The 22,095-nt window shown below is 57.2% G+C and overlaps 1 protein-coding gene across 1 annotated transcript; it reads left to right on the top strand.

The window, feature by feature from the left end:
• The first annotated feature begins 2,454 nt into the window (after positions 1-2,454).
• Positions 2,455-8,053, top strand: LOC135287252 (uncharacterized). Its single transcript, XM_064400608.1, has 14 exons — positions 2,455-3,013; positions 3,396-3,460; positions 3,555-3,704; positions 3,888-4,036; positions 4,352-4,499; positions 4,744-4,931; positions 5,020-5,160; positions 5,437-5,551; positions 5,709-5,849; positions 6,038-6,214; positions 6,348-6,503; positions 6,662-6,763; positions 7,131-7,233; positions 7,854-8,053. Exons 1-14 carry the CDS (start codon positions 2,905-2,907, stop codon positions 8,051-8,053), a joined length of 1,944 nt encoding a protein of 647 aa, XP_064256678.1. The 5' UTR covers positions 2,455-2,904.
• The last annotated feature ends 14,042 nt before the right edge of the window (positions 8,054-22,095 follow it).

Raw genomic sequence — 22,095 nt, 5'->3', positions numbered from 1 at the left:
TGGACACAAGACAGCCGGTCCTGTCCTGCTGTGTCCCAGAAGTGCCTCGCAGCAATCCTGCATCCATGTCAGGATCCTGGCCAAGAGAGGTCCTGGAAGCTGAGGCAGCTGATTCTAAGCTTGTGCAGGTGCCTACAGGTCAAGGCCAACGGTGTTCCCTCAGGATACAGCAGTCCTGAGGGGTCTCCCTCACTCAAAGAAATTGGCAGAGAAATGCATTGTCTGCCAAAAGCCCTTTTATTAACCTGGCGGGAGGGCAGGAGTCTGCACCCCACTAAAATGCTTCTCCACCATGGATAAATTTCAGTGGGTTGGTGTAGGAATTGTCTCAAAAATACCATCCATCTTTATGCTGCTGAGGTGGTTCCATAGGCAGGGGGTTAGAAATACACTGTGTCACATTCCTATACTTGAAGCTAATGTCCAGGTGCTGGCCAGGAATGGTCTCGATGCCCTAAAGCAGCACAAAATCTTCCTCATGGCATCCCTGCACAGGGCTGATTCTGTACTTGCCCTTAATTCTTCTGGCAGACTATGTCTAAAACTTTTTGTCAAGTCAATCTCCTATCAATTAGGTCCCCAGGTTTTTCTTATTCTAACTGGTGCAAGTACTCAGGTCTGTCTGTGCTAAGCACTTGTTCACTAATGTGAATGGCTTGTGCTTACTTAGGTCAAACAAAGGCCTTGTTTCACTGCCAAAGGTGCCTCAGGCTCCTTGTGGCACCAGTTGCTTTCCTGTGGAATGCTCTAGCTCCCCCGAGAGTAAAGAGGGAGCTGGAGAAAGAGCTGGCCAGGCTGCTCTGGATCCTTAACCAGCAGTCCTGGTTAAGTGGAGAAGTCCGAGCTGAGCAAAAGTGCCAATGGAACAGCCGTGCACAGGAAGGCTCGGTGGGAAGGGTGATCCAGGAACCACAGGCCTGGCAGCCTGAGCTGCCACCAGGGAAGGCCTTGGAGCAGACCCTCCTGAGGGCCATCCCACGGCACGTGCAGGGAACCAGGGCGTCTGCTGGAGGGTGGGAAAGCTCTGCGGAGGGACAGGGACAGCTCGGGGTCCTGGCGAGGTGTTGAGGGCTTCTGTGTGGGAGGCTGGGGGGGTTAGTGTTGGGGGGGTGTTGGAGAAGGCATTGTCTGGAAGGTGAGAGGTCTAGGCTGGAATCTGAGCCAGGTTGAAGGCAGCATCTGTGGTTTGGCACAGCTTTGGTTACGGAGGGCAGAAAGAATATCTGTGACTTTTCCTGTTCATGGTCCTGATTCTCCTGCAGGGAACAAGAGGGCAGAGCTGTACTTTACTGGCCACTTAGATATCTGTACCAGGGGGAGGATTAGCCCTTTTGCCATCTACTTTTTTGGTTGGGCTGCTTTTGTAACACTGAGTAAACTTTCATTTCTTGAGAGTTTTTATTCCTTAAGAGAATTAGGATATTATCATCCCTTCATAGAAAACCATTTGCAAACCAAAGAATGGCTCTTTTTTTGCCTCTGTGGAGTGTTATGTTCTGTAAAGTGACTCTCAGTGGATGACATTAAGACAAATGAGTCACTGCTTTGAGATGGGAAGCAAAATTCCAAGTCTTCACTTTCTCAGGCCATCCCATTTAATTTGGGAAGTTTGCAACTTTGTGGAACTACTTGAGTTAAGCAATGGGAAGTGAAGCTTTCCTGAACTGAGGATTCTTAAATGCCCCATTATTCTGTGCCTTTGCTGTTAAGGTGTTTTCCTGCAGAAGGAAATGACTTCAATGAGAAAATAATTTCAGCATGGAGTAAGAGCTTCTGACAGAGACCAAGTGTTGCCAGCAGTTGCTCCAGGTGCTCCTGCCAGCAGCCCCTGCAGGAAGGAGCACAGTCCCCAATGCACGTGGGCTTTGGCTCCCTGTGGCACAGAAGCCTCCCGGGGCACAGGTCTCTGGGTCAGGAGACGGGCACCAGCGCTGCCAGGGCTGAGGGGTGGCAGGTCTGCTTGGGCAGGGACTCTGCCACAGCTGCTGATGGCAGCGCTGCCCGGGCCCCAGGGCTCAGGGCAGCGTTCGTGCCCTGGCCCACACGTTCCTTGTCCGTGTCACACCCGCAGGTTTAGGATGGCCACCAGCCAGGACGTGTCCCAAGGAGGCCGTGCCAGCTTCTGTGGAAGGCCCCGTGCCCTTCCCAGGGGGGCTGTGTCGGCAGCCCTGGGGGCTCCTTCTGCTGCCCTGAGCCTGCAGAGAAGGGCAGCATTTGCTGATGGTTTGGGCTGTTCCTAAAGACCCTGTCAGGCTGTCTCAGACACCTGGGGCCAGAGATTCCTCCTAAGCTGGGCCACTTTGGGTGGGCTGGGGGCGGCTCCAGGGCAGGGGCAGTGTGTGCAGGGGCCCTTTGTGACACGGTGTACCATGGTCACCACGCCATGGAACGGGTGTCCTAGAGCCCTTTGTGACACGTGGTGACATAGGAGCTGATGGTGACAGGAACGCTCCAGAGTGCTCGGAGCTCGCAACGGGACAGGACGAGACGGAGCAGTGCTGTGAGGAGCCCCTGCACAGCACACTCATTCGTGTCTGACCTGGAGCCTTTCCGAGGTGTTATTCCTGCAGCTGACCTCGAGGCCAGACCACAGGACTTGGTGACCTGTGGCCTTCCTGAGGCTTCTCTCCTGCAGGTACCCTCGAGGGCAGACCGTGGGCCTGGGTGCCCCGGAGGCATCTCCCATCCTGCCGCCAGTGCCCTCGAGGCCAGATCACATCCTTGACAGGACTCTCCTGCCCTTGTGGCAGGAGCCCTCCAGAGCAGAGTGCAGGACGTGCTGTCCTGTAGCCCTCCTGAGGCTTGTCTCTTGAAGGTGCCTTCCAGGCACGACTGCAGGACTTGCTGACTCGGAGCTTTTCCGAGGCACCTCTCCTGCAAGCAGCCACAAATCCAGTCAGAGACATGGAGCAGAGACCCAAGCTGGCCTGGGTGGAGGAAGAGGAAGAAGGCCCTGGAGCTGCCGCAGCACAGGAGATGGAAGAGGTGGTGCTGTTCAAGCCACTGCAGGAGAGTGAGTGCAAGAGCTGGGATACAGGGTTGGTGCCTGCAGCCAGCTTGGTGTCATAGCATCCCATCCCATCCCAGTGCATCCCATTGCAACTCATCCCATCCCGTGGCATGGCATCCCATCCCATCCCATCCCATCCGATCCCATCCCATCCCATCCCATCCCATCCCATCCCATCCCATCCCATCCCATCCCATCCCATCCCATCTCCTGGGCCATGCCTATGGACAGGACGGAAGAGGGGCCAGGCAGACACCCTGCAGCAGCCGTGCTCCATCCCCTGGGGCATCCCGGGGCTGTCCCTGCCTGGGCAGTGCAGGGCTGGGCTGTGTTCTCCGGCCTCTCCTGCAGCCCCTCAGCTCTGGCTGCGCTCGCTCTTTGCCAGATGCAGCCGTGGAGCGCACACAAGAGCAGCAATCCAGCCGTGGCCTCTTCCACAGAACAGCACAGGTACCTGCAGCCATCCCCACCTGGGCTGGGCCTGCTGTCACCATGCTTGGAGCATTCTGTGGAACATCCCTGGTTTCTTGCCCTTCTCCTACAGCTGGTTTGCAAATTAATCAGGAGAATTCGGGAGGAAGAGACCAGCACCGTGGGCACTGGGCTCAGAGCATACTCACACATCTTCAAAACCAAGACCAGTGCTGCCCTGCTGGATATGCTGGTAGAGGAGGGCTTTTGCAATCCAAAGCAAGTAAGCAGCCCGTGGCCAGGGTTTGATCCTCCCAGGAATTGCTTGGCCTCCCAAGCCACACCCGCTGGTCACTGGAAGCCTTTGAGGCCATGGCAGTGTGGTGGGAAGGGAAGCACTTCTCTGGGCAAGCTGGGGACATTCCTCCCTCTGGCAGCTTTCCAAGTGTCCCCGTGCCTTCTCCAGGTGCCCGCCATGGTCAGGTACATCCACCAGTGGCTCACGGCCAATCAGTTTGCTGAGCACAGGCTGAACAGGACCCTGCTGGATCTCACCGAAGCACAGCCCGCTGACGTACTGGTGACGCTCCTGCGTGTGGCCCCATCCTGTGACAGGTATGGGGCCCGCCTGCCCAGAGCGCTCAGGGCTCCCCAGCCCATCAGCCTGTACAGCCTGTCCCAGCTGTCTGAGCAACAGAGAGCTCAAGGGCCCTCTGCTCCCTTTGCCAGCCCTGGCACATCAGTCCCGAGCCTGCTGCCATGCTCCCTCACGGCCCCTCAGGGGCCTGTCCCCACAGGGCTGGGCTGCTGGGAGCTGCTGGCCAGTGGCAGTGGGCAGGGGCAGAGCTGGCAGCCAGCTCAGGTCCCCGTGCTGCCCAGGCCACAGTGCTGTGTCCCAGACCGCCCTGAGACAGAGCTCTAACCCCACAGAGCTGCTCTGACCATGTGGAAGAGCATCATGTGCTCGCCCAGGACTGCGGAGCCTGCGCTGCTGATACTCCTGGATGTGCTGGGGAGCTGGCCCGAGCACAGCATGTGCACCTCCGATGGGGACAAAACGGGTGTCTTGGTCCTGGCTGTGAGTTTCTGCAACTGGCCTTTGCTGGCCCCAAAGCCGCCTCTCCAGCAGCTCTCCATCCTCCTTCCCCCACTGCATCTCCCTGCCTCAGGCGCTGGGATGAAACCTGGCCTCGGGGCAGCTTCAGGGGCACCAGGCCCCTGCTCCCCCTGCGCCTCTTTGGGCCTCTCCCTCCCCTGCTCAGGCCCTGCCACACGCACACCTCAGCACTGAGCGCTGTCTTGGGGGGCTTTGTCCTTTGCAGGCCACTGTGGTGATGTGGAAGATCCTCAAGGTTCCCTGTGTCCCACACGTGGTGACGGTGTATTTCCCCCGCCTCTTTGTGCATCTGCTCTTCCAAGTGTTCTTCACCACTCTGGATATGCCAGAGGAGGTGGATACCTTTTGGAAGGGATGCCAAGAGCAATATGACCTTGCCGCCAGCCCCAACAGGTGCTCCATCCCATTCCTCCTGTCCCTGCCACGTCCCTGGGCAGGAGCCAGTGCTCCCAGCGTGACCGGGGCTTTGCTCTGCACGCAGGTTTGCAGTGCGGACCCTGAAGTCCCTGCTCTGCCGAATGCAGCACGAGGATGTGGTGGTGGCGATGGAAGCACCAGCGTGTGGCTGGGACACGCTGCTGTGTGCTGACACCCACCACTATGCCGTGGCTCTGCTGGCCAGGTGAGACCCCCTTCTCCCCGCTGCCTCTGACATTTGTGCTCTGTGCCCAGGGTGCCCCACACAGTCCCCATGGTCGCGGGCCAGAGGGCCTTGTCACCGAGGGACAGCCAAGCAGAATGGAAAAGGCTGGGAGAGGAGGGTGCCCACAAGAAGCCACCTCCCCAATAGCCCAGGGTCCCTTGCAGGATGCTGGGGAAAGACCAGACCTCTGTGAGTCAGTCCTGGCACAGGTTTGTCCCCATGGCCCACAGTCTTGGTGACTTTCTCTCCTGCCAGGGAGATGTCCTGTGTCTCTATCTCCTTGTGCTCCCGCATCGCTCGCTACCTGCTCCGGCTGCTCAGCACACAGGAGCCACGCTGGGAGCTGCCCGCCCTGGCCTTCCTTGTGGAGGTGAGCCTGATGGCCAGCGCTGCCTCCCAGCTCTCTGCCCTCTCGTAGCCGCAGCTGCCTGGGACGGTGCCCGTGCCTGTGCTGCTGCCTGGGCCCAGCCCTGTGCGGTTCCGGCTCCTGCTGGCCGGCTCCCCTGTCACTGCCCTGTGCCTTTCAGGTCCTCGAGTTCCTGGACTTGAGTGAACGCGGTGCTAAGAGAGTCCTGCAAATCTTGTCAAGGCACCTGCGGAGCGAGTGCAGGGAGAGGCGTCGCCTGGCACTCAGGGCCCTTCTCGAGTTCACTGACGAGCCCTCCATGGTGAGAAGGGGGCAGGGGCCAAGGTGGGCAATGCAGTCCTTTGGGCTTGGCTGGGCTGTGGGTGCTGGGGCAGCTGCTCCCAGCTCTCCTGCCTCCCGCTTCAGCTGCCCGAGTGCTTCAGGATAGGCCTTTGGCCTCTGGGCCCTGCCACAGCAGGATGGCATTTCACCAACTTGTGTTCCGAACAGACCAAAAAAATGTGGAGCCTGACTGAAAGCCTTGTGGAGCTCCTACAGGACGCAGATGGAGAGATAGTTTGCATGACTGTCATGCTACTCAGCTTTATTATTTTGGACAATGACACGCTGATAGCCGGCCCCATCACACTGCAGCTGGTTGAGGCGCTCCTGCCACTCTTTGACCACGTAAGGCTCGCTGCCCTCAGCCACGGCCACTGGGTGCTGCCCAGACACTTTGTGCCCTGTGGATTTGCAGGCCTGCGCCAAGCTGAGCCCCGTGCAGCCAATGCTGAGGTCTTTTTCTCTTCCTTTCATACAGGACAATAACCAGGTGCAGGTGCTCTCCATACTCCTCTTCCGAACATTGGTGACTCTTCCACAGAAAAAGGAAAAAAAGGCCCTGAAGACACCCCTGCGCCAGAGCCTGCTGCCACTCTTCTTCCACTGCCATGATGAGAATCGGCTTGTGGCACAGGTGAGGATTCATGGGCTGCTGCTGTCCCCTGGCAGGGGGCTCGGCTGCCTCCTGCCCTGGAGCCTGCCGGGCTGCAGCCTCCTCCAGGCCTTGGCACAGGGACGCGGGTCCTGCACCCTGGGCTGTGGGGCCATCTCCGCGTCTCTGCTGCTCTCCAGGTTTCTCAGGAAACGCTGCTTTGTGTGGCCGAGTTCCTGAAGAGGAGGGATCTTGAAAAACAGCTGAAGAACAAGAAGCTGTGGAAGTTCACCGAGTGCCTGGTAAGGAGGGTCTGGAAGCCCCAGCCTCAGCCTGGAGAAGCCCCCTGAGCGCCGTGCTCAGTGTGCGGCACCGGCAGCTGTGCCCCTGCCCGCTGCTGCACCCCGAGGCCGTGCGGGCTCTTCTCCAGGCTCCTGTGGGCCCGAGCCGGGAGCCGATGGAGCCGCGGCCCGGCGGGGCTGTGGGCCAGGGCGGCACCGCGGCTCCCCGGGCAGCAGCCGGCCCTCTGCCCCCTCCAGAGCCCGGCGCCAGCGGCTGCTGGCCGCGCCTCAGGGCTGTGCGGGCAGGGGAGGCCAGGGCTGGGCGCAGGGAGCGCCCGCCACAGGGGCTGAGCCCACGCCGAGCCTTCCCTGCTGCCGCTCTCTGCAGCTGGCAGAGGACAGGAGCCGAGCGGCCGAGCACCTGCGCCGGGCCCTGCCGTACCTGCGGAACCCACAAGAGTCCCTGCGAGCGGCGGCCATCAGGTTCACCGGTGAGCCACGAGGCCGGGCTCCCTCCCCGGCCCGCCGCAGCTCGGCCCCAGCCCCGCCCGCTGCCCCGGCAGCGCCGTCCGGGCCCGGTACCCCGGAGCCCCGCCTGGGCTCGGCACTGCTGCCGGCCTCTGGCAGCCGTGCCCTCGGGCGGCAGCGTGCGGCATGGCCCGGGCTGAGCCCTGCCGGGCCAGCAGGGCGTGTGGCCGCAGCGCCAGCAGCGCCGCTGGCAGGGAGCTGTGCCGCTGGCGCCGTGACAGGCTCTGTGTTCCCAGGCATGGCCGGGCGGCACCTGAGGGGGAAGAGGGAAGAGCTCCAGCTCATCTGCAGCGGTGAGTGAGGGCAGCGGGCTGCCAGCGGGGGCTGGCGGGGGCAGCTGCGAGCCCTGCCCCGGCTGCGGAGGGCTCTGCTCCCTGTGCGGACCAGGGCCGGCGTGGGCAGAGCACACAGAGATTTCAGGGCCACCTGGGGCATTCGTGGCCAGCAGCTTCGGGCTGAGCCCCTTGGTCCCTTCTCCCTCCTGGCCATGGCTAGAGCGGGCTGGGATGGCCCTGGCAGGGGGCTCTCCTCGGGTCCCCTCAGCTCTGGGATCTGACCATGGCTCTGTTCCTCTCTCTTTCAGCCCTTGAACACCTGGCAGAGGACATCAGCAGTGCCGTGTCAGACGCGGCACTTCAAACATTGGATGTCCTCCGGGCACTACAGAGTAAGCGATACTCTGTCTTCCAGAGGCTGCAGGATCAGCTCTGCAGGGCACGGTGGACACGGCCTTGTCTGTCGGGGCTGGGCTGCCTGCGCTGCTGGAGCTCTGCAGAGAGCTGATCGCAGAGGCTCTGTCTGCTGGGGCCACCCGATTCAGCGGGGATTTTCTGTTTCTTTAAGATTGTTCTTTTCTTCTTTTTTATTTTCTGTAGCATATGAATATAGGATCTGTTGTAATAGACAGACTCCCAGGATCTTTCTTTTGCTGCCCAGGGTCTGCAGGGCATAGGGGAAGAGGGGGGAAAGGGTGCTTGGGCTCAGCAAGCTGCCCAGGCGTGCAGTGTTGCAGGGAAAGTGGACAGAAGCCCCTTGGCCTTTGGTGGTTCTGCTGAAGCCTCTGTGCTGCCAACAGAGCGGATGGGCAGGGGCCGGAGGTGCTGGACTCCTGTGAGACCGGTGCCTGGAGATGGCCACAAGCCCTGTGCCAGGCAGGAACCGCCATCCGTGTCCTCCTGCCCGTGTGTTGCTGGCTGGATTGCTGAGGGCTCCCAGGTGCCTCTTGATGGGGCTCCTCTGGAGCTCCTGTGGGGCTGCAGTGCTGCTGCTGAGCAGCTTGGCCGGGCTGGGGGAGACCCTGTGGGGACTGGGCCACCAAGGGATGAGGGGCTGCAGGAGCCCTGACAGGACAGGCAGTGGGAAGGCACGAGAGGGATGTGTGAGGGACTGGGTGGCTGTAACGTTGGCCCAGGGGTGTGGGTTGGAGACAAAGAGACCACTCACCCCAACGTCCGTGTGGCAAACAGCGTTTATTCTCCAGCCCTTCCTTAGAAAGGGCCTTTGAAAAACCCAGTCTGGGAAATGTCATTGGTCTGATCTCTACGCCCCTTCAGGTTCTGGCCAGTGAAATGCTGCAGCCTTGGGAGAGATGTGAGTGGGCGAGGCCCTGTCAGTCACACCAGGGGCTGGTACAGTCACACAGTTCAAGCCAGCCTGTGCTGTGACACACTGCAGCAGAGTGCAAGGCACAGCTCCGGGTGCTCCCCGTGAACCTCAGCTCTGGGAGCACTGTCTGCCCCAAGCTCCAGGGGCTGCAGTGGGAGCCCGGCTGGGCTCTGCCCTGGGGCCATCCTGCAGGGACAGCTGAAACAGGGAGCATTCAGCTGCCACAAACAGCCAAGCCAGGGCTGCAGGGCAGCTGCTCCAGCCCGGACTGCACTGCTGTGTGCTGTGCTCTGGGGCTGGGGCTCCCCGCACAGGGGACTGGACTGGTGTGCCAGAGGAGACAGAGAAGCTTCAGCTTCAGCCTCACTGAGGTTGGGTGGATGAGCTCGGAAGAGTGGGCTGGTTCAAGGAGATTCAAAGAGCTCATCCTGCTGCAAGGACAAGGAAAAGGGAGTGGGAGCTCAGCAGTGAGGAGAGCTGAGGGCTGGAGAGTGGCTCTGAATGACACTAAAATCCCACTGGACCTCTGAGACATTGCTGCTCCTCAGCCAGTGACAGGATGAGTCCCTAAGCCTGGGGCTTGGCCTTCCTCGTGGTGAGGGGCACCAAGGAAGGCAACAGTGTGATGGAGACTGCCATGGGCTGGGAACTCACTGGGGGAAAAGAGGGAGCAGTTGGGAAGTAAAAGGCAGGTGGGGGAGAGAACTGTTCAGAGAAGGGCTGAGCTACAACTTCAGGAAGCTCAGAAATTTCATTTGGGGTCATCCCAGATTGATTTCATTTCTGAAGCTATGAATAAGTTTATTTTTTGGGGGGTTGTTGTTTAGGCTGCCCCTTGTGCGAAGACACGAGGCTTGACTCCATTTTCATCAGAAGGCTGATTTATTATGTTATATATTATATTAAAATACTACATTAAAACTATACTAAAAGAACAGAGAGAAGAAGATCAGAAGGCTACAAAGACAAGAATAGAATTGGAATGAATAACAAAAATCCTGTGACTGCTCACAGCCTTGGCACAGCTGGCTGTGATTGGTCACTGATTGAAAACAATCCACATGGACCAATGAAAGATGCACCTGTGGCCTTCCACAGCAGCAGATAGCTATTGTTTACATTTCTTTCCTGAGGCTCTCAGCTCCTCAGGACAGGAAAAATCCCAGCAGAGGAATTTTCACTAAAATATCATGGCTACAGGGGGTATCATGTTTTGCCTTGGAGATGTACACTCTGCAAACTTGAGCTGTGTTGCCAAAATGCTCAAGCAAGTCGGTGCTGCAGGTGACACCATTTCTTCTTTGGATGATCCTGGCCCGGTGCTGAGCTCCAGCAGAGCCCTGGCAGAGCCCAGAGCAGCCTCAGCACCCGCAGAGCCCGGCTGCAAGGAGAGAAACCAGAAACTGCCCGTCAGCTGAGGGCTCCTGTCCCCTTGTTCCAATGCCTGCGGCACCCAGGCCATGCTGGCCGTGCCCAGAGCGGTGCCCAGAGCTGTGCCCAGAGCTGCCCATCACTGCTGCCTCGGGGAGCAGAGCAGGAGGGCAGGACACATGCCCAGCCTGCAGCCAGCCATGGCACCTCCAGCCCTCAGCAGCTGCCCAGAGCAGGATGCTCCTGTGCTCGCTGCCATCTCCCAAAAGCTCTGATCCCACCCTGCCAAGCAGACAGGGACCCACCTCACGCCATCCACGGCTGGAAGAAAAGCTGGTCCCAAACGATGTCCTCAGCCTGCTCCAAGGGCATGGCCCATCCACGCCACAGCTGCTCCCAAGCACTTCCTAATCCAGACTGGAACCCACCTAGAATGCTTCCTCTAGAAAAACAAACAACAAATTATTGAAAAGAGATTACAGACAAAAGGGGAAAACAAGAAAAAAGCTGCTAAAAACTCTTATCTCTGCCAGGAAGGCCCAACCCCTACATGCTAGGGAAAAACCCAGCCATGGGTGAGGGAAGCCCACTTTCTCTCTTCCCCCCTGCACTGCCCCACAAAATAACAGTGATCCCAAAGCAAACAAGGGCAGTGGGGCAGCCCAAGCCCTTCCTTGCCTGCAATGCAAAGCAGCCCCAGCACAGGTTCTGGAGTCCTACCTCTGCTCCCACCATGGGGGTTTGTTTGTGTCGGGCTGGCTGCCCCAGCCCCAGCCCCAGCCCAGGCCACGGTGGGTGCTGGGGGCTGCTGGCAGGGCCAGGAGCCCACTCCCATTTCGTACCCAGCCCATCCCCCAGCCTTGCCAAAAGCAGCTGGGCAGCCGACTGAAGGATCAGCTGCATCCACCCCAGCCAAGGAGGAACCTTTGGTTCCCAGCCAGGCTGGGCAATGCCCAAATCTGGGAGCATTTCCCCGGGTATGGACTCATCTGCAAATTTGCAAAGCAGTGGAGCCTGGCTTTGAAGAAGGTGCCACAATTGAAGTCCATCATCTTCAGCTGGCCAGTGGCCAGGTGGAGGAAGAGGTTGTCATCCTTTATGTCATCCTCGCTGTCTCCAGCAGCAGCAGCATTCCCACCTGGTGCAGCTTCTCCAGGGGCTCCTTCTCCTTCCCTGGGCTCAGACCAGGCTGTCAGGGCTCTGCCCAGGGCCCCAGGTGTCAGGGAACCAGGACAAGCAAAAGCAGCTTGGATGGCGGCCACCAGTGCTGGGCAGAGCAGCTCAGCTCCAGCACAAGGGCTGTGTGTTCCCATTTGATGACCCCTGGGCAGTGACACAGGCAGGACAAAAAAAGTCTGGGTTCCTTTGCTTCTCATTGCCAAAGCATGTGTGGAGCTCTAACTTACCCAGGCCCAGGATCAAAGTGTGCCTGTGGCTCTCTCCCTTCTTCTACGGCAGAAGAATATCCTGCATCCAAGGATCACAGAACAGCTCTTCTAATGAGGGCCTTTCCAAGTCCAGCATGGATAAACACCGCCTGATCAGATCTTGGCACTCTGGGCAGAGAAACCAGAAACTGCCCATCAGTTGGAGAAGGCTCCTGTTGGCTTTGCCCCACTATTCCCATGCCCAGGCCATGCTGGATGTGCTCAGAGCTGAGCTAAACTTTCCCATCAATTCCTTGTTTTGGAGGAGAGCAGGACACGTGCCACCTCCTCAGCAGCTGCCACAGCAGGATGCTCACGAGCCTGCTGCTGTCTCCCAGCACTGTTTTTCCCCCCATGCCCAGAGATGAGGATCCACCTGGAGAGAGCCGTTGTGGCAGCGAGAGCTGATGGTCCCAGCTGATGTTCTGGCCCCTCCTGAAAGGCATCTTCCCACAGACCATCTGGTGCAGCACAATGCCCAGGGACCAGATGGTAGCTGGCTCGCCACAGTGTCAGCCAAACGGCCCATTCCGGGGGGCTGTATGATGGTGTTCCTATGGAATACAGATGGAGTTCAGCAGGGGGATGCTGCTGCTCCAGAGCCTGGCCCCAGCATCCCTGGGCGTGTGGGGGCTGCACCAGTGGCACACGGGGTCACCCACTGCCCTCTCACCATCACCTGGGACTGGTGTACAGACTCAGGGCTGGAAGAGAAGCCACTGGTGTCGGAAGAGGGCAGCGGAAGCCCTGGCAAGGCCCAACTATGACAATAAATACCCACAGAGAGTTGGGGAAAAACCATGTCTTCATCCTCCCTGCCTGCATTGCCCCAAAAAACATTATGAACCCAAAGCAAACCAGGTGAGTGGAGCAGTCCACAGCAGTTCTCACCTGCACACCAGACTGGCTGGGGCACTGGTTCTGGTCCCCTCTCTCTGCTACCCCCACGCACAGGTGTTTTTGTCAGGCTGGCTGCCCCAGCCCCAGCCCCAGTTCTGGGCAGAGTGGTGGGCAAAGGCTGCCAGCAGGGCTGGAAGCTGGCTCCCCACTCAGCCCTGCTCAAAAGCAACTCGGCTACAATCTCAGTGCCATGAAGGGCAGCAAAAGGGAGAATCCCTGCTGCCACAACCATTTTGGGCTATGAGATGTTGGGCTGTGAGATGCTGGGACCAGGAGCACACCCCTGCATGGGCTCACCTGCAAAGTGAGTGTAGGCTGTGTCTTGCAGGTAGGTGCCACAGCCAAAGTCGATCAGTTTGGCCTGCCCGGTGGCCAGGTCAGCCAGGATGTTCCCTGGTTTGATGTCCCTGTGCGGGACCCCTCAGCTGGTGCAGTGCCGCACGGCCTCCAGCACCTGGCGGAACAGCTGCCGCGCCACCTCCTCGGGCAGGAACCCCCGTGCCCGAATGAAATGCTGCAGGTCCTGAGACCGCTCTGGCCACTCCAGCACCATCAAGATGTCTTTGGGGAGCTCAAGCCACTCCAGCAGCTGGACGATGCCAGGGAAGCTAGTGGACACCTTGTCCAGCAGCACGATCTCCAGGGGTGCACTGGTGCCGTCGGGCTGTGGGAGGAGCATGATGTCATCAGTGGGGGCTGATGCTGTGCCAGGGCTGGGGAGCCCCTCACCCAGCCCGGGATGCTCTGTGCCCTGAGCTGGCCCCGTGCCCGCTCCCCCTCGAGGCGTCCCAGCAGCTTCCACCCTGCTGGGCCTCTGCTCATCCCCGCCCGGCATGCTTCAGCTTCTGCCGCTTGCCCCACTCACTCACCAGCTTGTCCCAGTGGCGGATGCGGCTCCATGGCACCCTTTTGATGGCGATCTGCAAGCCATGGGGAGCAGCGGGCTGAGCTCGCCACCTGCCCTGCCCAGCCCCATCCTCCTCCTCATCCTCCGCTCTCTCCTCCTCCACCCGCTGCCGTGTCCGCCGCTCACCGGGGCACTGTCCAAAAGCTGCGTTGCCAAGAAGACGCTGCCAAAGACACCGCGCCCCAGCAGCGAGCCCAGCTGGTACTGCTCCTTCAGGCCCTGCTGCACCTTCCCTGTAGGCAGGTTGTGGTTGTCAGTGCTCGGCCTGGGGCCAGCATCGGCCCCGAGCACCCCTCACCTGCCCCGGGCCAGGATCCCCAGGCATTCGCTCTTTGGAACAGGACACGGGAGGCTTGAGGCGGCAGCTGCACTGCCGAGTGGCGGAGCTCGGGCTGGGAAAGCCGCAGCGGAGGAGACGGGAGCAGCTGTGCTGCCTGTGTCGTCCATGGGCCCCGGGAGGAGCCGGGGCCAGGGCTGAGGCTGGGGTCAGGGCCGGGGCTGGGGTCGGGGCTGGAGTCGGGGTTGGGGTCGGGGCCAGGCTCGGGCCAGGAAGAGCCAAAGGCAGGTGACGCCGCTCCAGCCCCAGGCACTGATGCCCGCCCAGCAGCGCCACTGCCAGTACGGCCAGAGCCGGGCGGAAGCGAGACCAAGGCGGGACACCCGGGGCCGGGCATGGGGCAGCCCCGCCCAGGGCCAGGGGTGGGCTTGGGGTATGGCTCGGCCTGGCACAGGGAGGGAGAGAGACGGGAAGAGGATGGGACACCGGGAAAGGGAGACCGGGAGAGGGTGCGGGACAGTGGGAGAGGGAGAGGAGAAGCAAGAGGGAGTCGATAGAGTCGCTTCTTTCACTGATTTCACTCCCTGTGCCTCTCCTGCCGCTACTGCCGCTGCAACTGAAGCACTGGGGCAGTTTGTCCCCGTGTCTGTTTGTCCGTTACACGTTTGCCCTCGTGCCAAGCCCCACAATCTCCAGGGGCAGCCCCTGAGCCTGTCCAAACACGGGAACTTTGCTGTGTTCAGCCAAGACTCAGAGTCTGGACTCCTGCACAGCGGCACAGGAATCCCCTCGGTCACTGCTGTGCATTGTCCCTGCTGAGGGTCAAACACTATCAGAGCACATTCCCTCAATGCAGAATTTGTACCTGACCCAAGCACTGCACTTACCTCTCCAGCATTGCTTTCCAAAAAATACAGGGGAAGGAAAACAGTGTGCAGGTCATGGTATTTTAGAGTGTCTAAAACTTGCCAAGTCATGGATCTTAGAGGTAAGATCCATTTGGAATTAATGGGAAGGAGAAGTAGTGCAAGATGGAAAAGGGGAGCATAAAAATAAATAAAACATCTTGGATTGTTTCTTTCCATTCTTATTTCAATTCTTAAAAGCTGTTTCACTTTTCCCAGAATCTTCTCCACAGTCCTGTTTGCTCTTTCCAAGAACCTTTCCTGGAGAACGAGGAGCAGCTTCTGTCACAAGATGTGCCACCAACTGCAGCTTCTCTTGGCTTTCCCCGCCGTGCGTGCAGCACAACTCTTGCAGCAAAGCAGGACAAATATTTAAAAACTTAACAGCTTCTTCTTTCTTTCCCTTGTGGGCTGGGCAGTTGTGTCATTGGTAATGTTTTCATTGTTACTGTTCTACCCTAAGAGAACATGACGGGCTACCAGGAATTGTTAGGGAATGCAAGCTTGACTGAATGCACAAAAAGAATCTCCAGAGCCTGCAGCCAGAAATGGAGAGCTGTGTGATAATCATTCCAACATCCCCATGGACATCTTGAAAGTGATCTGGAAGATGAAAATGGGCTGACAGACAGAGTTTCTTTCTGTGTTCAGCTCAGATGCTTCTACATCTCATACATTGCTATAAATCACAAGTACAATCAGTTCATGGAAAGCACCAGAACAAGCTGGACCTCTCAGAAGATGACTGAAAGAATCTGAAAAGGAGAAATGCAGGGAATTACTTGGTGAACTTTGCCTGTAAGAATGGTCATTTTCCCTAAGGATTTCCAATCCATTCCCTTCGCTTTTGTCCTTCCTAACAAAGCCATTTTCATCCCAAATTCCCCATGAAATGAGAACCCTGAGCTTGTGGAAGTGCCTGAAAGATGCCGTGTTCCTCTGCAGGGACACTGAGGCTGAACCAGGAGCCTGAGCCCTCTCTGGGGAAGCCTCCTCCGAGCTGGAATTTGTGCCGTGCTGGGAGAGGAGGAGGAGGGGGAGAAGGCTGGGCGCTGTGTGGCAGGAGCAGGAGGTTTGGGCCGCAGGACATTCCGTCTGCACCGCTGCCCCGCAATGGGCGGCCGTGCCCGGGGCTCTGGGCCTGGCCCCGCGTGCGCTGAGCTCCCGACACCGCGGGAGCTCCCCGGGCTGGGCTCAGGTTCCCGCTGGGACTGGGCAGCAGGCTGGGCTCCAGCTGGGACCAGCAACAGCTGGGAATATCTCTGGGCGTCTCCATTTCTGCTGCTGCTCAGAAGAAACAATGAAGCGAGTCGAGAAGTTCTGGTTTTGTTTTCTCCTGGTGGATTTTTTCATTTGATTTGACACTCCAGAGGCAATTTCTGTATTGGCCTCTGTCAGTTGATTCTATTCCAGCAGCAGCAGCAACAGGGCTGTGTTTGAGCACTGCAAATGTGGCCTGTGTGGCTTTAATTCTCCTTGACTTAGTGCTCAGGGACTTGTGAGCATTTCAAGATCTGCTAATCATGATGCCTGTGACAAAAAAAGCCAGAGTTCCCCATCTCAAAACACTCTGGGGAGCACTGATCAAAAAAGGCAATTGCAGTTTTACAGATAAAAGTCAAGTGGCAAGCAGAAGAGGGACAAGAGCAGCCATGATCTCCAATTCTCAAGGCAAAGGCGGCAGCAGCAGCCTCCTGCTGTCAGCTCAGGGTGAGTAAAACAGTGCTGAAAACAGCGCTGGAACCCGATCCTTTCCTCCTCTGAGGGCTGGCTCAGGGCAGCACAGGCGGGCCCTGAGGAGTCAGGGCTGTGTGTGGGTGCTGGTTGCTCTGCTCCAGGATTCAGCTGGAAAAAGCCCTTGGGAGCCGAGGCAGGAGCAGGTGGGAAGGGGCTGGCGCTGCTGCTGCTCCTGCCCGGGAGCCCCGGCTGGGCCGGGCCGGCGCCCGCTGCGCTGCGGCTGCTGCTGCTGCCAGAGCCGGGCGGGACTCGGGGACAGCGACGGACACGGGGGGACAGCAAAGGCCTGGCGGCTGCAGGGATGTTGGTGCTGGGGCCAGCGCCAGCACAGAGCTTCAGCCCACAATTAACCCTGAGGGAAACGCTGAGGAAAGGCTCCATTCAGCCTTTCTTTACTGGTCGCTGTGAAGGGACCAAAATCAAAGGAGAACAAGCAGGGCATGACCCCTTCTCCTTTGGGAGGAGCCCCAGGCCTGGGGCTGTGAGGGGCCATGAGGGGCTGTGAGGGGCCATGAGGGCTATGAGCTGTGAAGGGTCATGAGGAGTCATGAGGAGATTTGAGGGGCCATAAGGGGCTCTGAGGGGCCATGAAGGGCTATTAGGGACCTTGAGGGGGAAAAGGGTCCCTGAGAAGCTGTGGGAGGCGAGGCACCTCCTGGAACCACGGGTCAGTTATAAAACTGCAGAACCAAGGAGACTGCTGTTGAGCATTATGAAAGCTCATGGAACCAAAAGTCCATTGTGACATTGAGGGACCTCATGGGATCATGGAGAACATTACAATAGTTTGTGACCCTTTGGAACCAAGGGGCCATGTGACACTGCAGGGCTCCGTGGAACTAAGAACTCATGTAACAGTGAGGAGCCCAATGGAATCAAGGCGCCATTCCATATTTCAGGGCCTCATGGAAGCACGGTGCCCTTGTGACACTCCAGGACCTCATAGAATCCTGGAGACCATTCTGACACTTTGAGGCCGTGTTGAAACAAGAGGTTTGCAGGGATTTGTGGAACCAAGGAGCTCTCTGTGACACTGCAGGGCCTCCTGGAAGCAATGAGACCATTCTGGCATTCTAGGTCCCCATGGCACCAAGGGGCCATTGTGACACTATGGGTCCCCATGGAAGCAAATGGCCAGTGTGCCACAGCCAGGCCTTGTGGAACCAAGGGGCCATTGTGATCCTGGGGAGCCCGATAGAACCAAGGGACCATTGTGGCACTCTGCACAGTCCCATGGAACCAAGGAAAACCATTTTGACACTGCAAGGCCTCATGGAAGCAAGGGGCCATTGTGGCACTGCAGAGCCAAGGAGACCATTGTGATATCACTGGGCCTCATGGAAACAAAGATCTCTTGTGATACTACGGGGACTTGTGGAACCAAAGGGCAGTTGTGATGTTGCAGGGCCCCAAGGATCCAAGAACATGGAACAGGTCTGGTTGGCTGGGCCTGACTGGTGCAGCTGAGATGGCATGTTGAGGGTTGCTTCTCATCTGCCCCTAAAACTCTGGAGTTCTTCCTGTGGGAAAGAACTCTCCCTCTCCTCCAGGGGTTCATGGCTGAAATTGGGAATCTGCCTCTATATCTGATTATATCTGAAGATTGTTCCCATAGGAAACCTGCCAGCAAAGACAGCTCTGGATGGCCTTGGCATCTTGGGGTCCACCTCTTACCTGCCTTCAAAACACTGGAGGGATGTGTTTGTCTTTCCATTGAAAAAAGCATCTTTGAAGTCCAGCTGTCTATGGCCACAATTGGGAATCTGCCTCTAATATTCCTAATATCCAAGGATAGCTCCCAGACAAAAGCTGCCAGGACTGTCCAGGTTCCTTTGGCTTCCTGAGGGCCAGCTCTCATCTGCCTGTGAAACACTGGGGCTCTGCCCCTGCAGCCACCACCTGCACACGCCCATGTTCTTCTTCCTGCTCAACCTGGCCCTCACTCACCTGGGCTCCATCTGCACCACTGTCCCCAAAGCCATGCACAATTCCCTCTGGGACACCAGCACCATCTCCTACTCAGGATGTGCTGTACAGCTCTTTCTGTTTATCTTCTTCAATGGAGCAGAGTATTTCCTCCTGACCATCATGTGCTTTGACCGCTACGTGTCCATCTGCAAACCCCTGCACTACGGGACCCTCCTGGGCAGCAGAGCTTGTGCCCACATGGCAGCAGCTGCCTGGGCCAGTGCCTTTCTCACTGCTCTGCTGCACACAGCCAATACATCTTCCCTGCTCCTGTGCCATGGCAATGCCGTGGGCCAGTTCTTCTGGGAAATCCCAGCAATTCTCAAGTTCTCCTGCTCCAAATCCTACCTCAGGGAACTTGGGCTTATCATGATTAGTGTCTTTTTAGCCTCTGCATGCTTTGTGTTCATTGTTTTCTCCTACGTGCAGATCTTCAGGGCTGTGCTGAGGATCCCCTCTGAGCAGGGTCGGCACAAAGCCTTTTCCACCTGCCTTCCTCACCTGGCCATGCTCTCCCTATTCCTCAGCACTGCAGCCTTTGCCTACCTGAATCCTCCTCCATGTCCTCCCCATCCCTGGATCTGGTGGTGTCAGTTCTGTACTCAGTGGTGCCTCCAGCCCTGAACCCCCTCATCTACAGCCTGAGGAACCAGGAGCTCAAGGCTGCAGTGTTGAGAGTGATGAGCGGAGGTTTCAGAAACACTGAACTGCTGGCCAGTTTCTGCAAATCTCTTGTAATAGAAGTAATTTTTGATACTGCTTGTTGGTTTCATTTTGGAGACCCTATTTCTTTGTTTTCCTTCTTAATATTTTCCGCAAAGAAATGCCATTGTTTGTGCCATGGCTCATTTTGTTTCTCTCCACCTTCCCTGTGGCCACAGACTGTGTCAATGAGGGGCTGCACTCTCAGTGGTTTTAAATGAAAGAAAGTATTTCCCACCAGAGATCCTCCTTTTGTTGCCTTCTCTGGAGCTGCAGCAGCAATGTCTGTGTGCAGAGCTGGGGCAGATCAGTGCTGGCACAGCAGCTGTGCCCAGGAGCAGCAGCAGCACTTGGTGTTGCCAGTGCTGCTCTCGTGCCCCTGCCCTCTCGGGATCTCCTCTGGTCAAGGTGAGCCCGAGGTGTGTTAAAAGTCTCTTTTTCCAACCCAGCTGTCAAAGAAGGAGTCAGAAGTCTTCAGCTTGCATTCTCAAGGTTGTTTATTATTTCCTATCTAAAGCATTTTCTGTCTGGCCTGCCGACGTCTGTTCAGCAGGTCAGTCCGAGACACGCTACTCTGCCCTGAGGCGGTGCAATCTCTTTATACTAAAAACTACATGTACTTTATTTGCAGTTATTTTCCATTACCTATCATCTATGTTGGACAGTGACTTTCTACTTTACACCAATCCCAGGGTGCTACCATCACCAAGAAGATGGAGGCTAGGAAGAAGAAGGAAGAAGAACAGGACAATGCCCAAATCCCTCCATCTTGTCCCCTGGACCCCCATAGTAGAATTCTTCCAAATTCCACCTTTCACCCTGTGACAACTGCTGTTATGCTGCTTAAAATTTTATGACTTGTTATTCTTCATATAAAGTTGGTAATTTGCTCCATGGGTGGAACTCAAAGCCGCAGGGGTCTTTGGCTGCATGCCAGGACTCCCGAGCATTGTACATCCTGATGTCCCGTGTGTCCCCAAATTTTGGGGAGGGCGAGCTCCCTGCTCACGGGGTGTCCCCCCCAGGAGCTGCAGGCGGCGGCGGCGCAGGTCAAGGCTGCACACCCCGGGGTGATGGTGGAGGCCAGTGGGGGCATCGTTTTGGAGACCCTCCCCCAGTTCTTGGTGCCCCACATCGACGTGGTGTCCATGGGGTGTCTGACCCACAGTGCCCCCGCCCTGGACTTCGCACTGTGGGGGCTGGAACCCTAAAATCCATCCCAGGACCCTGAAAACCCACCCTAGAACCCCCAAAATCCAACCTGGGACCTACAAAAACCTACTCCACAACCCCAAAACCCAACCTGAGATGCCCAAATCAATCCCAGGGAGAGAAAAACTCACTGTGAAACTCCAAAATCCACCCTGGGAATCCTCAAATCCCAAAGGTCACCCTGCTGAGGGGACTGTAAAATCTGATACTGAGTCTTCCCATCTGCCAGAGGCACCAATGTCTGTGACCTCCCCAGATTCTGGGTCTCCAAAATCCATCTTGGGAACCACAAAATCTATTTTGGACCCCAAAATCTATCTTGGAACCCCTAAATCAATTCAGGAACCCCAAAAATCCACCCTGGGCCCCTCCAAAACCTACCCTGGGACCCCCAAATCTCCCCTGAGACCCCACAAAGCCCACCCTGGGGATCCCAAATCTCCATCCTGGGGTCCTCCCACTCACCTCCTCCCTCTAAGGTGGACCGAAAATTCCATCCTGAGGTGTCTCCTTCCCCCTTTTCTCTTTGTACCCCCAAATAAACCCCTACCTCACTCCCCCATGTCCCTCCAGTTTTTTCAGGGTGCCACCCTCAAAACCCTCAGGTTTTGCACTCGATGCAAAACCAGCCACTTTAGAACCAACAAAAGGGGGGGTTGTGCCCACTGACCTGTTGAGCCCCTACTCCAAACCAGTGTCAGTTCTGCTGCTCCGTCTGGGATGGGCCTTTTGCAAGGAACTCCCATCTCCTCCCAGAGTAACTGGAATGAAAAATAAAAATCCTTTGCCTTGATGTGGGAATTTGCACCTGGGGAATGAGCCCATAGTTGGGACAAGAGTTTAAAGGGCTCAGACCCAGTTGAGGGGTCCCAGATCTCACTTCAAGTGTCCCACACCCAGCTGGAGAATCCCAAACCCCTCTTTGAGGGGCCCAAACTCCAGGTGGGTGGGGGGGATCCAGACCCATTTTGGAGAGCTGAGACCCCAGTGTGAGTATCCCAGATCCTGCTGGAGGGCTGCAGACCCCCATTTGGGGGTACCAGTTCTCAGTTTGAGAGTCCCACACCCAGTTTAAAGAATCCAGATTACAGTTTGAGGGTCCCTGACCCCAGTTTGGGAGTCCAGGTCTTGAACCCTTAATCTGAGGGACCCAAAGCCCAGTTTAGGGGTCCCAGATCCCAGTTTGAGCGTCCCAGACCCACCACCAGCACACCTGGCACCACCACAACACTGGGAATTGGGATCAGGGGAGAAATCCTGCTGTAAATCACAAAATCAGGGTCTGATTCCTGGCCTGATCCCACCCAGTTCCATCACACCTGTGTGTGCCCACCTGCCCGCAGGTACCTTCGGGATTGCTCTAGGTGCAGTTGGTGCTTTCTAAAATAATCCACAATTTTACACCTAAATCTCCCCTGGAATCCTTCTTTTGGGTGATTTTTGGGATTAAACAGGAACATTGCAGCTCTCTAGGATGTGGAATTTGTCAGCCTGAATTGCCAGGCCCTTTGAATGAGCAACATGAGATACTGGAACTGGGAAAATCCCAAAAACCACCTCAAATTTTACACAGGTGAAGGGAAAGATGCATTGATCACGTTGGATTTACCTCTCTGGTCTCACTGTACTGCTCAGCAATGGGAATTATCTCTTCCAGAGTGAATTTCCAGGTGCTGACTTCAAATTCCTTCTGTTCATCTATCAGTTCTGGGATTAAAACATAACAGGGGAAAAAAGAGGAAAAGGTCCCAAAGACCAAACTCTTTTCCTGTAGAGAACCTGCCTCAAGCTCTGAATAATCACTCAAACTTACA

Source organism: Passer domesticus, chromosome 29, assembly GCF_036417665.1.
Source record: "Passer domesticus isolate bPasDom1 chromosome 29, bPasDom1.hap1, whole genome shotgun sequence".
Classification (NCBI taxonomy): domain Eukaryota; kingdom Metazoa; phylum Chordata; class Aves; order Passeriformes; family Passeridae; genus Passer; species Passer domesticus.
This window is presented reverse-complemented; position numbering and strand designations above follow the sequence as displayed.